A 16,776-nucleotide genomic window follows, 5' to 3' on the forward strand; every position below is an offset into this window, starting at 1 on the left:
GGGCACGGGCCTGGTTTGTGAGCCTGGCTGCTGATCCAGGGGGGCTCCAGTGCAGGAACCACGCAGAGCTGCTGGGGTGGGTGAGCACTGAGCCTCTGTTAACTGTGACAGGCCCCAGGCACCATCCCCTCCCTGCTGGAGGCTGAGGCAGGTGAGCAGGTAAGACAACATGGCTGCAAGAATTTGCACTGTCAAGTGATGGCCGTGAATTAATTTTTTTGGTGCATCTGAGCTGGTAACTAATCACGTGTTTTACAGGAAAAAGAAAACCAGCACAGCCTCCCTGTGCCCGCCTGGTGCTCTGGGACCCTGCCAGCCTCAACTGTGGTGAGCTGGCCTGGAGGGAGCATCTAGCTGACAAAGAGAGCAGGAAGTGGCTGCATCTGGAAGTTAAAAAACTTAAATAAAAACCTGGCATATCACATCCTAACACATGCATGGTGGTGGGGCTCAGGATGCATTGCAAAGACAGCACCACCCAGTAGCACCACCCTGCTCAGAACGGGGCGGAGACTTGGTGGCTCATCAGGACTTTGTCTAAAGAGATTCGTCTTTTACTTTTGGCAGTCAAACCTGCAGGAGCCCTGCGGAACGCACCCAGTACCTGGCACCACAGCTCGGAGCACCTTCCCTCCCTCCTGTGGGAAAGCCTTTCCCTGCGGGCAGGACAGCGCTGGAGACATCCCGTTACGGGCTCTGCCAGGTAAGCCTCGGGCCCTCCCTGTGCCCAGGGGTCCTGCGGGATGGGGGTTATTCCCAGCCTGGCAGATCACCTTCCTGGGAGCAGGGTTAAGGAAAAGCGAGGCTGTCCCTGCAGTGCCACCAGCCCAGCTCTGCCCCCGGACATCCCGCAGGGTAAGAGCTGCTCGGCAGCAGCAGGTGGGACTGTCTGAGCAGCTCAGGGAGGTGGGCACAGACCCCTCTGCCCCCACACCTGCAGCTGCATCCCCTCGCTGCCCACTCAAACCCTGCCGGAGCGCACACGGCTGCAGGGACCGCGATCCCACTGCCGCCCCCGGCTGCTCTGAAACCCGGGGGGATCGGGGCCCATCCGGGCTCGCTCCCGCAGCCCTGTCCCCCCTCCACTCCAGTTTCGATTCCCCGGCAAGTTTCGTTTCCCTTTCGTTTCCCTTTCGTTTCCCCTGACGTCGCGCTCACAGCGGGCTGTGGCAGAGACGCGCGGGAATGGGGAAGGGGAGGATTCACGAGCCACGCCCCGGGAGGTGGCCGGAGGAACTACACGAGCAGTATTTCAGGGACCTTTTTTGCCCTCTTTCTCGCGGAAGGCTGCACCAAGTGTCAGTGGAAATGTCTCGCACCGTTTTCCCAACCAGCCTGTTCCTGCTGACTGCAAGGGATCCCCTGGCACCCACAGCACAGCAGGGCAGTCCCGTAACAGGCTCCCCTCAGAGCCACCTGCCCACACCAGAGCCACGGCCACACCTGAGCCTCTGCAGGGCGGACCAGCTGCTGAAACGATCAGTGTGCACACCCCACTCTTTTCTAGCATCCCCTATTCTATCAGACCCAAACCAGCACCTTGTGCCACACTCACCTCGTGCCAGGCTGTGGTCCCGGGAGCGAGTGCTTGTGACCTTCCCTCGGTTCCACCTCTGCAGACAAGTGGAGCTCACACAGCACTCAGACTGCCTTTGTGCTGCTCCTGCTGCACCTTCAGAGCTGGGAGCAGCTGCTGGAGCACCCTGAGCTGCAGGCAGGGAGCTGGCACAGCTCCTGCCCCTGCTGAGCCAGCAGAGCTGAGCTTCCACCCCATGAGAGAAGAACCCCCCCATCACCACACACCTTTGGCTGTGACCTGAGCTGGCTGGGCTGGGGCTCAGGGGTGGCTATGGCTGATGTGTGAATCTCTCGTGCTGTGATGCTGAGCAGGTGTATTTATCCCATTCCTCCGGCAGTGCAGAGCCAGCTGTCCCTGCTGTCCCCCTCTGAACCCCTGGGAATGGATGTGAAGTCTCGGGCAAGGACACCGCGCTGAACAGAAACTCTTCTGCTGGGTCAGGCACTGAGCTGCTCCACAGAAACTTTGGTGAGCACCAGAACACGTGGAGAAAAGAGGGAGAGGAGGAGAGTGTACCCAGAAAAAAGGGAGCATAAGGGAACAAAAGGCAGGGGAAGGGAGAGTGAAAAAAGGCCCTAGAAAGCAAGGGATGGAACCTGGGGGATGTTAACACAGAAATGTTAACTGTAAATCTGAAGACAGTTATTTTTTCCCCCTCTAGGGTTTTGTGCATTAACAACAGGATTTCCCTCACCCAAGACAATGGGTATGTATTGCTTTTGGAAAATTTGTACTTTATATGTAGCTATTTCCTTTTTAATATCTGCATTTTAAGGATTCATCTCTAGTGGGGAACTAATCAGTACTCTTAACATCATCTTACATACATAATTGTAACTTCTAGATTACCCAACGTTACCTGTGAGCGACTGGGACGAGAACCACGTCAAATGCTGGCTGGAATCCATTGGAATCAAGAAGGAGTCCATAGATAAACTGTACAAAGAGGAAGTGACAGGGCCAGTGCTAATGGAACTGGATAAGCCTTTCCTCAAAGAAATAGGTATGAAGAAAGGCCAAATGCAGCTCTTAATCCGCAAGAGAAACGAACTTCTGCAGCTGCAGGACCACGCCCAGCCAGCCACGAGTTCCAGCAGCAAAGCACCCGACGGGAGGGAGGCACAGACAGCCCCGGGGACTCCCAGCAGTGCCCCAGCTCAGAGCACGGCCGGGGGAGGCAGCTCTGGGGCCATGGGAACAACCAGCACTGGCAGCACAGCTCCTGCCTCTGGAGACAGGCAGAGCAGCAGTGACAACACCCAACCTCAAGGGCCTGAGGAAGTCCTGGAGGTCAGAAACTGCAGGCCCTTTAGAAGTCAGGATGTCGACTTCAAGTACGTGAAAGACACGGTTCTTGTTCCAGAATCAGGAGTCACTGATTTAATCATTCCTTGCCACGAATACAAATCTTTGGACACTGCTTCAAAACTGGACAAAAAGCAACTGCAAGCAAAGTTTGCCTCTGAATTGATAAGATTTGCTTCAGCCTGCATGAACATTCGAACCAACGGCACCATCCACTTTGGTGTCATGGACAGTGTCGAGAACAAGGGTTGGAAACACGGACAGGTCGTTGGCATAAAGGTCAAAAACAGAGAAGACTATGTTGAAGCACTGGATTTATATGTAGAAAAATGCTTTTGTGATAATTTACAAGAAACTGCAAGGAAATGCATTCACCCACCTGTTTTTATTGAAGTGATTTCAAAAGCCCCTCAGGAACAAAGGTTTGTGGTGGAGGTTGACATTGAACCAACACACACCTTAGTAAAGAATAGATGTTTTGAAGTGTGTTTGCCAAACTACAACGAAAGCAGCCGCAAGGTGACCCTGACCAAAGAGCCAGAGCTCTACCAGAGAGTGGGAGCCAAGTCTGAGCCTGTGCAGCGCAACAAACTCACCGCTTTTATCCAGGCTACGCCAGACAGGGATGCTCAGAGAGAAAAAGCTGAGCTCTCCAGCACACAGGTGCACACAGAAATACCTCAGGATTTAGGAAGAAAGTTATCAATCCTGTTAAACGATGGCAAAAGCTACATGGATGATTCCCTACGGTACATCCTTGTCACAAACAGATGTGAGCAGGATCATCTGAACTACATCAACTTCTTAATGCACCTGAACATCTTCTGTGTCTTTGACTTTGATGAACATTCCAACGTGTCAGGGCTATGCAGCAAGTACAAAGAGCACCACGAAGCAAGTTCTTATTTTTTACAGGATTTTTTCAAGGCAATTAAGGCTGATGCCCCTCCCTCTCAGAAACTGTTTGATCAGACCAGCTGGATATTCTGCAATGGGCGCAGTGACTTCCTGGGGGATGAGAAACCTTGCGATGAAAACACGTGGATCAGAACAAAAAAAAAACACCTTAAGAAAGTCATTACCTGTATCTGTGAGGAAATCCTGCCAGAGAGGTCTTTCATTGTGCTTTTCCTATTCCTGTCACCAGTGCAGAAACCACTTGTGGACACTTTTCAGGAGTTCTATACAGAGATGAATGGCATGGACTACATCATTTGCATTGCAGAGTCAAGAGAAAATTATGCAAGGTGGGCTAACCTGGCCCAGACCTCCTGCAGCATCGAGACACTGGAGCAGCGCAGCGTGGTGGGCATGAAGCTCAGCCACATCGACGCCACCGTCCAGGCAATGCTGCCGTCCACAGCCCAGCCCAGGCACCTGCCCGTGTCCACTGGAGGGGTGTGCATCCTGCCCTCCAGGGAAGAGGAGAAACTCTACTCCCTGGAAATCCTTTGTGCTGACCAGTGTGATGATACCAAATCAGACCTTTGGACCAAAGAGCAAATACAAGAAACGGAACAAAATTTTTACCGAGGGAGAAAAATCATCTGGGAAAACTTGTGGCTTGCTGATAAAAAGCTCTGTGGGGACATCATTGAGCGGGAAGCGTGCAATGACGCCTGCAAACTCCTGGATGGCATTCTACGAGGCAGTGTCCTGAACTACCCTGTGGCCAAACTAAAGATATTTCACCACCCTGGAAGTGGTGGGAGCACAATAGCACGGCAAGTCCTATGGAAAAGCAGAAAGAACTTTCGATGTGCTGTTATCAAGACCTCGTATTCCCCTTCGACTGTTTGTAACCATGTGCTTGCACTAAAAGATTATGAAGAAAGAGAAATCACTCACTGTTTTCCTGTGCTCCTCCTGATCGAAGATTATGATGACGAATACTTTGAAGAACTCCAGAGTGAGTTATTGGAGGCTGCAGCAACCAGGAAAATGAACACCCCCAGACCTCACTTCATCCTCATATGCTGCAGACGATGCAATGACCCCGAAAGACTCTGCAAGGCTTCTCCGCTGGACACAGTGGCTGTCACTCACAAGCTGACAGACTCAGAGAAAAGCCTCTTCAACACCAAACTTGAAAAACTGAAGCAGAAAGATGTCAAGCCAGAATTCATCCTTACATTTGTCCTGATGTGTGAGGAGTTCAGTGACACCTACGTGTCACGTGTGGTAGCAAACATCCTGCAGGGTATAGACCCTCACTCTCGGGACACCTGCCTGGTGCGTTACGTGGCTCTGCTTAATTGTTATGTACCCAATTCCTACATTTCCCTGTCACACTGTGAGGCCTTTCTGGGACTGGGGGCATATATGGAGAGTAAAGCAAGAGCATACGATTTCAAACACCACCTGAGTGAACAAGCGAGAATGATTTTTATCGAGCTGAGGGAAAGCACCACTTACATTTCATCCGTTCGGATTATACACTGCCTGGTGGCAAAAGAAATTCTCCACCAGCTTTCAGTGAATGAATCTCAAAGTCAACTTGCAATAAATCTTCTTCAGGAAAAGACACTGTTTGAGAACAGATTTGGACGAGAAGAATTCATCAAGTTTATCAAACATCTCTTTATCCGACGAGGTAAAAGAAGCAGGGGTGACAACACTGACACGCTCTTCTCCCCCTTCATTGAACACGTCTGGAAGGCTGAAGACTGTGAGAAAGCTATTGCTGTTTTAAAAGCTGGATATGAACTCCTTGGCAAAGATCCTTTTTTCGCCCAGCAGCTGGCCAGGCTCAATTACAGCAACAAAAAATTTGAAGATGCAAAACTGTGGGCGGAGACTGCGAAAGCTCATTTGCCAAATGATTCTTTTATTTTAGATACAGAAGGTCAAGTCTACAGGAGATGGTTTAGTTTCCATGTGGATGAAATGACAGAGGAGGGGGACACCCCTGAAACGATCATCGAGAAGATAGAGATCGCTCTTAAAGCCATGAAATGCTTCAGGGCTGCACAAGAGGCTGCCAAGGCAGAACGGGACATTATGAACAACGCCGGCTTTCACGGAGAAGTAGAAGTGGGTTGTCAACTCCTCCGGTTCCTGTCCACAGTCCCTGTGTTCCAGAGGAGTCCAGAGGGGGAATATACTGAGCTGGTGAAATACCTCACCACAGATTACATCCCTGAAGAGATAAAGAAGACGTGGGGAAACCTCCACTCCCGCCTGAAGGGCTTGCGCCAGAGACTGTACAACGCTCTGGAATGGATTTCAGAGGAGCTGAGCTATTTCCAGACAGATAAAAACCAAGACAAGGACGATGAAAGTGATAAAAAGGAAGAACAAATTCATAATCCCAGGAAATGGCTGAAAAGACAGTCTGGGGTATATGCTAAATACTTCATTTCAGCATCACTTGTCAAGGAGAGCAACAATGGCCCTGAAACCGAGCTGGTCAGACGCATGACCATTTACAAGAGCGGGGGAGGAAACGTCACCAATATCCTGTATTTCCTAACGGACAAGAAAGAGAGCAGGTCGGCTGAAAAGCTAGAAAGCATCCTGAGTTTCTATCCTGACCCACTGAGTGACAGGCTGGAGGACAATGACCTGATCAATTATATTTTTTGCCACATCACCTTAGCCTGCTTAGCACCAGGATCAGCCAAACTTCTGCCACTGCAAACTCTCCGTGAGCTCAGTACAAGATTCTTCAAAGTAAAGAGACCATTTCCAGCAAGTGCCTATTTTTTGCTCACCTTGCTGTACTGGCCAGATGAGGCACTGGACAAAGAGCACAATCCAGACAAAGATGAAATTCTGACTTCAGCCCTTCAAACCCTGAAACGTTTATATGACATCAAGATGAAAGATGTTCCTACCAGGAAGAGAAGAATCTACACCCATTTTTTTCTGGGAAAGGGTTATGGCTTAAGTAAGATTGTGCAGAAAGCTAAAATTGATAAGTTAATTACAGGGCCTTTAGATGAGAGGAGAATGAAGTGGCTAAATGGAACTGTATGGAATATTTCCAGTACTAGTGACAGTCTCAAAAGAGTTTCTGGCTGGACCGAGGACAGGAATTTGTTTACAAAAGGTCACAAAAAGAAGCTCCCCATCTTGGCACTCCATCGTGAATCAGTGCCCCTGGGAAATGAAAATGTGACCTTTTATTTAGGCTTTTCATTCAATGGGCTTGTTGCTTTCAACATTGAGGTTGAAAACGATGCAGGCTGCAGCAGAACCTCAGGGGTGTAGCACTGGAACAACATGCACTGTGCTCTTACAGCACTGCAGGTGTCCACTGACACACCTGAAACTAAAAGGGGACTGCCCTGGCTGAGCACCAGGGAGCAAGAAATCCACAATTAACTACTGGAAACAGCCAGCAGAGAAGCAGTTTTAAAGCTGACTTTGCAAACATCAGAACTGATAAAAAAAACAGACGTCAGATTTTATTTCACTGCTTCTCTGGGTAAATATTACCTTATTAGTGCTACCTTAGGGGGTTGGGTTTTTTAAATTTTGTAGATTTCAGAAGTAGTTATGTAGTGAATGTAGATTTTAAAGTAGCAGTATATTATCCCTTAACACAGTAGTTACACATAGCAAATGAAAAAAAAACATAGCAAACCCTGTTCCCCATTCCCATATCCCTTCCCCTAAATTCCATTAGCCTGTTTAGTCTCATTTTCAAGGTAGAATTGTAGAGAACACCCTAAAATCTGCACAAGCAGATACAGCCATAGACACAAGGACCTTCAGGCCCAGAGCCCTGCAAGGCCTCCAGGAACAGCACATGCTCCAAGGAAGATGAAATGAGGCAGAGGGGGTCCCAAATGCCCCCAGACTCAATTCCCCAAAGGTGTGTCAGGGGCAGAACAGGGGCTGTGGCAGAACAGGGATTGGGTGGAAATCATCATAAAAATTGTAAAGCCCTGTGCTCAGGTGGTGTGGTATTCCTGGAGGCTCATTAAAACCTTTTTGTATCCTTATCTTACCTCCTACTGAATTTGGCTGGAGTTTTTTCTCCTCTGCAGCCTTTTAGGCAGCGTTAGATAGAGCTGGATCTGGGGCAGGGTGCAGGCACACGAGCATTAAAGACATGAATGACACACAAGATTATTTGTCAGCACTGTTATGAGTCCAAACAATTCCTGCACTTGGTGTTTCTGCATTATCATCCAAGGAATGTGTACAGAGTACAGGATTAAATTTATACCCATTCCTTGAGAATTGCAATGGAGTTTGTTTTTCAGCAAAGTTTACAATGATCATGTCACACTGTTTCTAATAATAAAGCTGCTTGATATTGCTGGAGCTTTGCACTGCTTGACAGAAAATATTGTGATTAAAACTGCCAGAAAATCTGTCCTATAACTTTTTTTATCCAATAAACATTCTTTATGAAGAATTACCGTATCTACAGGAGCTTTATTACCCTACCTGAAGATGCAGTTCTAACAGTAGCAAGGTATGATTTGCTTTTCCAACTTCAGTCAAAATCTGGGCACGGTCAAAAACGGTAAAAGGAATTGCAGGCCACTGTGAATTCAGAAGAAACAGGATGAAACCAAGATTATTTTCTAGTGCAAGCCTTCACCTTCTGGCCTCAGGGAGCAGGAACAATTGCCAGGAGCAAGAGAGCTGGAGGGCCAGAGAAAGGCCCCTCTGCCCCCCAGCCCTGGTGCAGATGCTCGAGCCTCTCCTTTGAGGAAGGAAAGACTTACAGAAGTCTTTTCAAATATATCCATTGTACCTCCAAGAAACTGAAAGCTTGGTTGCAAACTCTTCACCTGACCCCCCACACCCTCCAGGAAAAACAAGATTTAAGAAGTCTCAACTTACAGATGAATTCCTGGGGTGCCACAGAGCTGCAGAGGCTCCCAGGGCAGCAGGCACAGAGCCCCCTTCCCAGCCACACTCACACTGGGGGGGTTTGAGGCAGCCACACACACCACCCCCCTGCTCTAGCCAGCTTTTAGGACAAAGCAGTTCCCATCTTCCAAATGCCCCCTCAGATTTCCCTGGAGCCAAAAGGGCCAGAGGACAAAGAGCTCGTGCAGAGCAGCATCTTCCCTGAAGGCCCCTCCACTCGGTGCTAAGCATCTCATCACACATCCCCCGTTCAAAATGCCAGCCATTGTTCCAGGTGGCATTAAAACCTGGATTTATCTTCCTTTTAACACTCTCTCAGAAATTAATCTGTGAGTACAGTGGTGGCTAAATGAGCCCAAACCAGCCCAGCCCAGCAGTCCATCCTCACCCTGTGCATGAGGACAGGGACACACCCATTCCATCTCTGCAGGGCTGTGCCAGGAGAGGGGCAGAACAGAGCCCCTCACACCACTCCTCCTCCTCCAGCTCTGATGAAAACACTGCTGCAAACTTTTCCCCACATTCCCCAGCTCTTCCAACTTCAGCAGTCAAATTCCTGTACAGTCTGCTCAGCAGGACAGCAAATCAACAGCAGGAGGAAGTTACAGTTAAGAAGTCAGGATTCTCTTGCTTATCTCCACTTTAAGGTAACACTCATGTGAGCAAGTCTTTGCAGCTTACATTTAAAAAGCTGGTACCAAGTTATTCACACCATAACGTTTCTGGCAATAGTAATTTAGATGGGTTCACAAGAGAAAAAATACCACACAGAAACAGTGGTTCACTTCTTTTAATCAGAGACTGTTACAAAGTGGTTACACATTACAATGATCCATTGCTGAAGCACACAGTTCATAGCAGATTCCCAGTGGAAGCAAATATTTGCTCCATGTTTTCTTTGAATCTTCTTTGTAAACTGAATGCTATAAAATTAAGCTAGTTATTATTTGCATGCATTAAAGTGATGCACATACTTACCAGTCTCTCACTTTCTCCAATTAAATTCAACATCAGTATTTTGCCACACCACCTGTCTTTTGAAAAAGATCAGTAATCCCAGCCCTTTCACACCACTTACACAAAGCAGTATCAAGTGACAGCAGAAGCCTTCACCAGACACTCGTTTGTGTGGCTGTACTGCTACTGAGAGGGGACAAGAGGGGACACAGCTCACTCCTGGGCTCTAGGAAGGCACTAAAACCAGCTTGGAGTTTGCTCAGCTTGGGTTCACTGCAGTGTCCAGAAACCCTGAAGGGGGAGCTGGGAGTCAGCAAGAAGTCTAAGGAAGTAGTGGGAAATGCCAACCTGCTCCATCTGTACTGTTCCAGAACTGGGGGAAGAGTGCTGAACCACACTGGACTGGACTCACAGGGATGATGTTCTCCCAGAGCTGTAGCAGCACCTACCCTGCACAAATTGGTTAGGACAGTGTGGAACACGCTGCACCCTCTGGTTATCCCCTTGACTGCCAGGCTGGGGCACAAGCAGTGCAGGTGGCACCAAGCACTGTGAGCAGCAGGGCTGCATGAGGTCCCTGAGCAGGCAGGAGCCTCCAGTCCCTCAGTCCAGCTCAGCACTGAGTGCAGGAGGGAGGGTCACCCACACAGGTGACACCACACGTCCTGTCACCAGGACACGGCCTCCCAGCGAGGTGTCCCTGCCACTCACACACCCCTGCCACCAGGAGGAAGCAAACACAGGCAGAGCTAAGTTATACATTTCAATATACAGGACTTCCCCTTTTTCCCTGTGCAACATTAGTTTTGCAGACAAAGCAGTTTAGTGTGAATTCCTGAGAACTGATGTAAAGAAGATGCCAGAGATGGGCTGCAAGTGTAACTATTGTGGAGCCTGGGAAGGTACAGTCCCCTTGAGAGTGTGTGTGTTTGGTGAATTCTGCAGCACTGGGAAAGATCTCAGAATTCTACAACAAACAGTACCACTGCAAGGGGCAGGACACTCACAACCCACTGCAGCCCTCCAGATGAGCTGCACAAATGAAGTGTCTGTTCAGCTCCCTCTTTACTCTGACCCCCCCAGCACCTTCTGTCTATGGAATTATCCACCCACGATGTCAAAACCCCTCAGTGTGATAACATGGCCTTGAAAAGTGAATTAAAGCACAGTTCTACAGCCCATCCAGCTGTGGATCTATGCTTGGTGCTACAGCACAGAAGGAGTTGTTATCTCCTGTGCTGATATGTAGAAATGAGATACAGAAAGTCTAAATACAAATAAATGTCTGCAGCCACTCTGGAGAAAGGTGCAATCTTTTATCCCATCACAAAGAACCTCTCCTATTTTCTTGTCAGGTGTAAAATATTGTATAAAATGAAAATAAAATGCCAAAATATCTGAGAATATGGGATAGGGCAGAAGTAAAATAGAGGTACAGCAGTAACTCTGGAGTAAGATAAAACAGCTGGACAAACCCACATTTGTAGGTGGCCTCTGAAGTGCTGCAATGGACTAACAAAAATAAAGATTAAAAAAAAGCAGAGAAGAACAAGCTCCTGGCTCACAGGCCTAGCAAAGTAAAGATCTGTTGGTAGGAAATGGTAATTAGTAAGAGCTAAAGGAAACCCAAAGATTACATTACTGCTATGGAGTTTACAAACAGAAATGCTTCATCCCCAACACAACAAACACAGGATCCTGTGGGTTTGCTGATAAAAAACAGCCTCTTCAATAAGGGAATGTTACTGGAGTGATTTCAGCTTTACATCTTCACACTTCCCAGTAACAAAGGCTATTTGTTATGGTTCTGAATTAAATTTTCCTTAGAGGTGCTTGCAGGTATTTATTACCTGCCCACAAGCACAGTTAAATCCATTACAGATCTCCCAAAAAAAAAATCTAGATGTTCACTCACTACTGAAATCAGTAGTAGGATAACAATCACAGTTCAGAGACCAAAATTCCCCTCATGTATTTAAGTGGTATCATTTGAACAAATTAATTCAAATAGGAACATCAGGTACTTACAGATTAAACTAACCTGTACTGGCAGTGCTGTGGAATTTTTCTTCTCTACCAGTAAGTAGCAAATGCTGAAATTCTGCTGCTAGTTAACAGAAACACAAATTGTATTAAACCAAGGTGTTTAACCCAGAATTTAGTTTTTTTAATTAAAAAAAAAAAAAAAAAAGCTGCCAAACTTCAATTATTGCAAATTGTTGCTTAAGAAAAGCATATGAAGTAAAGGCAACTACAAAATTCTTTTCAATTTGCCCTTACTGTTCTGATACTTTTCATACATAACCCGTAAGTTTAACAAGGTCATCCTATTGCCTACCACAAACACAGAAGAAATTACAATACTTACATTGCCAGGTTCCTTCATTTAAAGTCTCATAAAGTGTGATTTCTTATTCTGGACTTTACAAATGAAAGAGCAAAATGTATTTTCTTCCACTTAGATTTATGAGAAGGAAGCTAAAGGATTCAGTGCAAGTCACTCAGTGAAAAAAAGAGAAAGAAAAAAGCTCTGCATAATACCTTGAACTCAAAGCATTATGTAATTTTTAAGCTGGGAGAAAGTGGTTGTATTGCACTAATTTCTGGTAATTCACAATTACTCTCAGCAAGGAACAGTTACACACATGGGCAAGGTGAAATTCTACACCCACCCCCCTCTGAATAGCACCTGGGAACATGGTAAAGATTCAAACAAAATTTAAGGGAAAAAATTGAGATATCAGAAGTTTGAATCTCTTCTGAGGCAGTGTGACCTTCTTTAGCTGCCAACAAAAGAATTTTTAAGGTAGTTTTCAAGCTGTCGAAGTTTGTGCTTTCGCTTTCAGTTAAGATGGCACTGGCACTAAAATTCTATTTTCTTAAAAAACCTTAACTTTAGGACAGTATTTATGGAGAAGTTAAAGTCCCTGCACCAAACCAGCAGTGCTGCTGACTGTGCCCACTGCAAGGAAGCCTCTGGTAATGTCAGAGGTTCCTGAAAGCTTGTTCAGGAGGTGCCAGTGCCTCCCACTGTTCCTGCCAGGGTCAGTCAGAAGTGCCTCCCCAGATGGTCAGAACAAACCCCGGGGATGAGCCCTGGATGCTGCAGTCAGGACAGCCCATGGCTGAGGCTCCATGCCCAGCCCTCCTGGCAGTCTGGGCTCTGCCAGCCAGGCTGCCCAGAGCTGCTGCCCAGCGTGCCAGGAACTCAGCCAGGGTCAATGAGGACCTCCAGGAGGAGGTTATTGCATTACACTGAGTTCATCTTCAGCCCTTCAGCAGCTGCCCCAAAAGTTCCCTTCCTCTGAGCTCCCTCCCCAGCCCAGCCCCTGCAGGCAGGGGAGTCCCCAGTGCTGCATTCCTGCAGGACCCAGGCACTGTCACTGCTCTCAGCGTTGTGATGGCAAGCACACACATTTTTGGAAGCCCTTTAAACTCGTTTGAAACAGTGGGTGCAAGTTTACCTCATTTAGCAGAGTATCAGCAACTCCTGCCCCTAAAGAAAAACTCACATACTTCTATTTAAGCTTAAAACCCTCCTGAACTCTGAGACCTACCTCTGTAAACATCTACAAAAGTCACTAAAGTATTGTCACAATTAGACAATTCACAAACAGCGAGCTGTACAACTTTGTGATACACCAGCTGCTGCAGTACTGGAATGTGAGGAGGAACACACTTCATCCCTCAAAATAAAGGTTGTAAATTATTTTAATATCCCCTTTAGATCCACATGAGGAGGCAGGGAGGAAACTATCACTAAGGAAATGTCACAAAAAGAGCAAGACATGAACCATTTGCACCAGATGAGAACTTTAAAAGTTGTTTTAAAGAGATGAGAGGCCAGTTGGTCTAACAGCTGAGGAGATACTCCCAGCAAAAAGCACTTTATGCCATGCTGGGGACTACAAGGACAGCAGCACTTGCACATGTCACTTAAGGATAAAACACAAAGCAAAGTCATTATTGCTGCAAATTTAAGGACAAACATCAGTCTGTGGTAACATCAGAGTAACTCCAATGTCATCTGCCAAGGCTACCAACTCCCAAAGAGGGAAGAAACAAGGCCTGTGCCATCCAGTCCTTCAGTGACAACAGAAAGGACAGGAATGCCAGTGGGGAGTAAAGGGGGTGAAGTACCCACCAGAAATTCCAAGCAGTGTTTGCAGTGGAGCAGGAAAATCCAGTCAGAAAACCTTTAATTCATACAGTAACACCCCACAGAACTGTCTTAGTTCAAATGCACCATTCAAAAGTAGGTAGAGTGAAATTAAACTTTTTGGTATTGCTTAAAAGCACCTGTAAGGAAACAAATCCCACAGCAACATGGTGCTGACAAAATGTTAATATTTTGCTCACAAAACATGCCAGAACACGAAGAAATGGTTCATTTGCTCTGAAGGATTAGCACACAGGGGTTAAATAATGACACAGTGAAAATGGGAACTGCATTCTGGAGAACTAATTTGACATGTTCATGGAAAAAAATATCTTCAACAAAACCAGATAAAAAACATCTCCCTGAGCTGGAAAAGTCAGCTGTCACCAGGGTACCAATTTATAAAGCATAACCCCATGTGGATCTAAGTGGGTACTTCACTGGCCACAGGACAGCACAGGACTGTGAATTTTAGCTTTGTGGGTTGGATGACAGGCTGAACAAGAGCAGCTGGGTAAAGTCCACCTAGTGCTGCATCAGTCTGAAATGGAAACTGGGAATACAGGTCAGGATCAGGCATTTGAAGTTTGCCCATTTCTCATTTGGAGTCTCTGAGAGATTCAGATACTTCAAGCAAGAAGTACAACCCACACTCGTTATTTTGGGTTAAACACTTTCCTTGGGCATTGCAGGGAAATAAGAATAAGCCAAAGGCTCCTGTAAACTGAGAAAGTGAAACAAATCCTAGTGGAAGAGTTGTTCTCATCTTCACTGTTATTGGGAGAGCACCACAATGAGAATTAGAAAAGCAAGGCCATGCTCAGGAACCATTTTGGAACAGTCAGAGGACAATTTCCCAGTCAGTCTGGGTGACCTGGGGGGGGGGGGCCTTCTCCAGGAAAAATGCAAAGGGCAAAGTACAAGCAAAGAGGGGTACACAGGAATGTGCAATCACTCTAAGTTAAGAATTATAACTCTATCCTTGAATTCTAATTACTGACAATCCCACTGGAGGGCATTATTCAGGAAAATCTGGAAGAAATGAGACAGAGTGTATGCTCCTAAAAACTACCATAAATTTTGAAAGCCTGAAAAAAATGTAAAACCAGACACCTACATTTATTTTCTGTTTCATTGCTGATAGGCTGCAAGACCTCCTTGGACAACACCTGCTCTTCTGAAGTTGACTTTAAGCAACCTCAAGCAGTCAAGGTCAATGTATCTGCACCAGAGTGAGCAGCCTTTCCTCCATAAAGGGTTCAATTTTGGTGCACTGGAGAGGTTGAGGAAAAGGCTCTTCCTGAAACTCAGCAACTGAAAAATCTGCAGCTTCCACTTCTCACTCCTCTCTTCTGTGTTACCAGCTTGGATCAACCCTCAGGTTCCTCCCAGGGCTCTACATTAATATTTGCTGAGGTGCAGCTCGTGGATGCAGCAGGATTGACATCTCAACCTCCTTCAAAGAAGCTCTGTTCTAGAATTTGGGCTACACAATTTGGTGCCTGTAAATGTCACCTGCTGGCTAAAACCTATTTTTAGCACTTCACCAGATACATCTCCCCAGCAGAGGAAACATTAGGACTTGGGATTTACATGCCACTCATTCAGAGACTACACAAAGGCACCACTACCAACCCCAAACCCAAACACAGCCCCAATGCAATGCAGGGAAAGGTGGGGAGGGGCAGTGTGGCTGAAGGACCCCCTGAGCAGCCTCAAAGGAAATGCATTCCAAGAGAAAAGGTACCCAAACATCTTAAAGCAGCTTCCCTCCCCCTAAGACTCTTAAAACCACAACGATAATCAAAAGAGAAATATTTAATATAGAGCCCATCTACCAAAAGAGAATGAAAAAACCTAAATTAAAATAAATTTAGGGGCCTTCACCAAACTTGCTGCAAGTTTGGGGACATAAATATCCAACAGCCATAAAGCTGTGAAAGCCCCCAGAATGAATAAAATAAATCCCACTTGCCTCAGACTGAACAGGGCAACACTGAGACTCTGCCTCAGCCTGTCCTATGGCAGGGCTATAGGAAGAAGAAAAATTTAAATTTTAGAAAAAACATGACCCAATTAAGTGAAAGACATGCATTCAAAGTTAACAAAATTCCAGTGATCAAGCAAACAAAAGAAAATGACTGCTACAGCACCTCTTTGGTTAGGCCCAAACAGTATTTTTTGAACTCGGTAGCTATTTCTGAATTGGACAGTTTGTTTTGCTTTGTATCTTGATCAATGGAACGTCAGTCAGTTCTCCTGGGGCATTTTTCCCATAACTGATAGTACTTACTGTACTAGTTCATGAGAAGTAAAGATTCCATCAGCCACTGGAAATGTTCACCCTTGTCTGAGTGTTTATGTAGAAACTAGACCAGTACAATTATTAAGACAGTTACTATGAAGTGCCATCAGTTCCCATTTTAAATTGCAGCCCCAGCTCATGGACTGGTGTATCAGTCTCAATTTAACTGAAGGTCATAATGCCCTTCTTGCTGCTCCTAAAACTGATGTAATCCTGATATTTTATATTTTATCCTGCATGCAGAATTCTTTGACTCCTATAAAATAACTGTGGGTTAGAGCTCCTGTTCAATTTTATCCAGGTTTTAATAAGTTCCACAGTTGTGTGTAAGTGCTGTTCAAGAGCTCCACAGACTAAACCAGTGGCAGAACCCACACAATGCAGCTGAATGTGTTTCTAGAAGCTTGTTTATATTCTCCTATGCATGCACAGAGCGAGGAATTGTTATCCACTGTTATTAGATATTCAGCCCAGCCTCAAATTTATTATCAGCACCTAAAATCTCATCTGTGGGGGGAAAAAAAAATCCCAAAGTTTCAGAAGAAATGTTTAGTCCACATAAGCCAGCTAAATGTATTTTATCTGTTTGCCAAAGGCAGAAGCCATTCTAAAGGCAGTATGAAAGAGTCATAGCAAAAC

The 16,776-nt window shown here is 46.3% G+C and overlaps 1 protein-coding gene across 1 annotated transcript; it reads left to right on the plus strand.

Moving 5' to 3' along the window:
- Window positions 1–43: 43 nt before the first annotated feature.
- Window positions 44–8,260, plus strand: LOC126642184 (sterile alpha motif domain-containing protein 9-like). Its single transcript, XM_050319601.1, has 4 exons — window positions 44–703; window positions 1,917–2,047; window positions 2,241–2,285; window positions 2,424–8,260. The coding sequence occupies exons 3-4, from the start codon at window positions 2,282–2,284 to the stop codon at window positions 7,094–7,096; spliced, it is 4,677 nt and encodes a 1,558-aa protein (XP_050175558.1). The 5' UTR covers window positions 44–703; window positions 1,917–2,047; window positions 2,241–2,281; the 3' UTR covers window positions 7,097–8,260.
- The last annotated feature ends 8,516 nt before the right edge of the window (window positions 8,261–16,776 follow it).

The sequence above is a fragment of the Myiozetetes cayanensis genome, unplaced genomic scaffold (genome assembly GCF_022539395.1).
Source record: "Myiozetetes cayanensis isolate MyiCay16 unplaced genomic scaffold, myiCay2020 scf22, whole genome shotgun sequence".
Classification (NCBI taxonomy): Eukaryota; Metazoa; Chordata; class Aves; order Passeriformes; family Tyrannidae; genus Myiozetetes; species Myiozetetes cayanensis.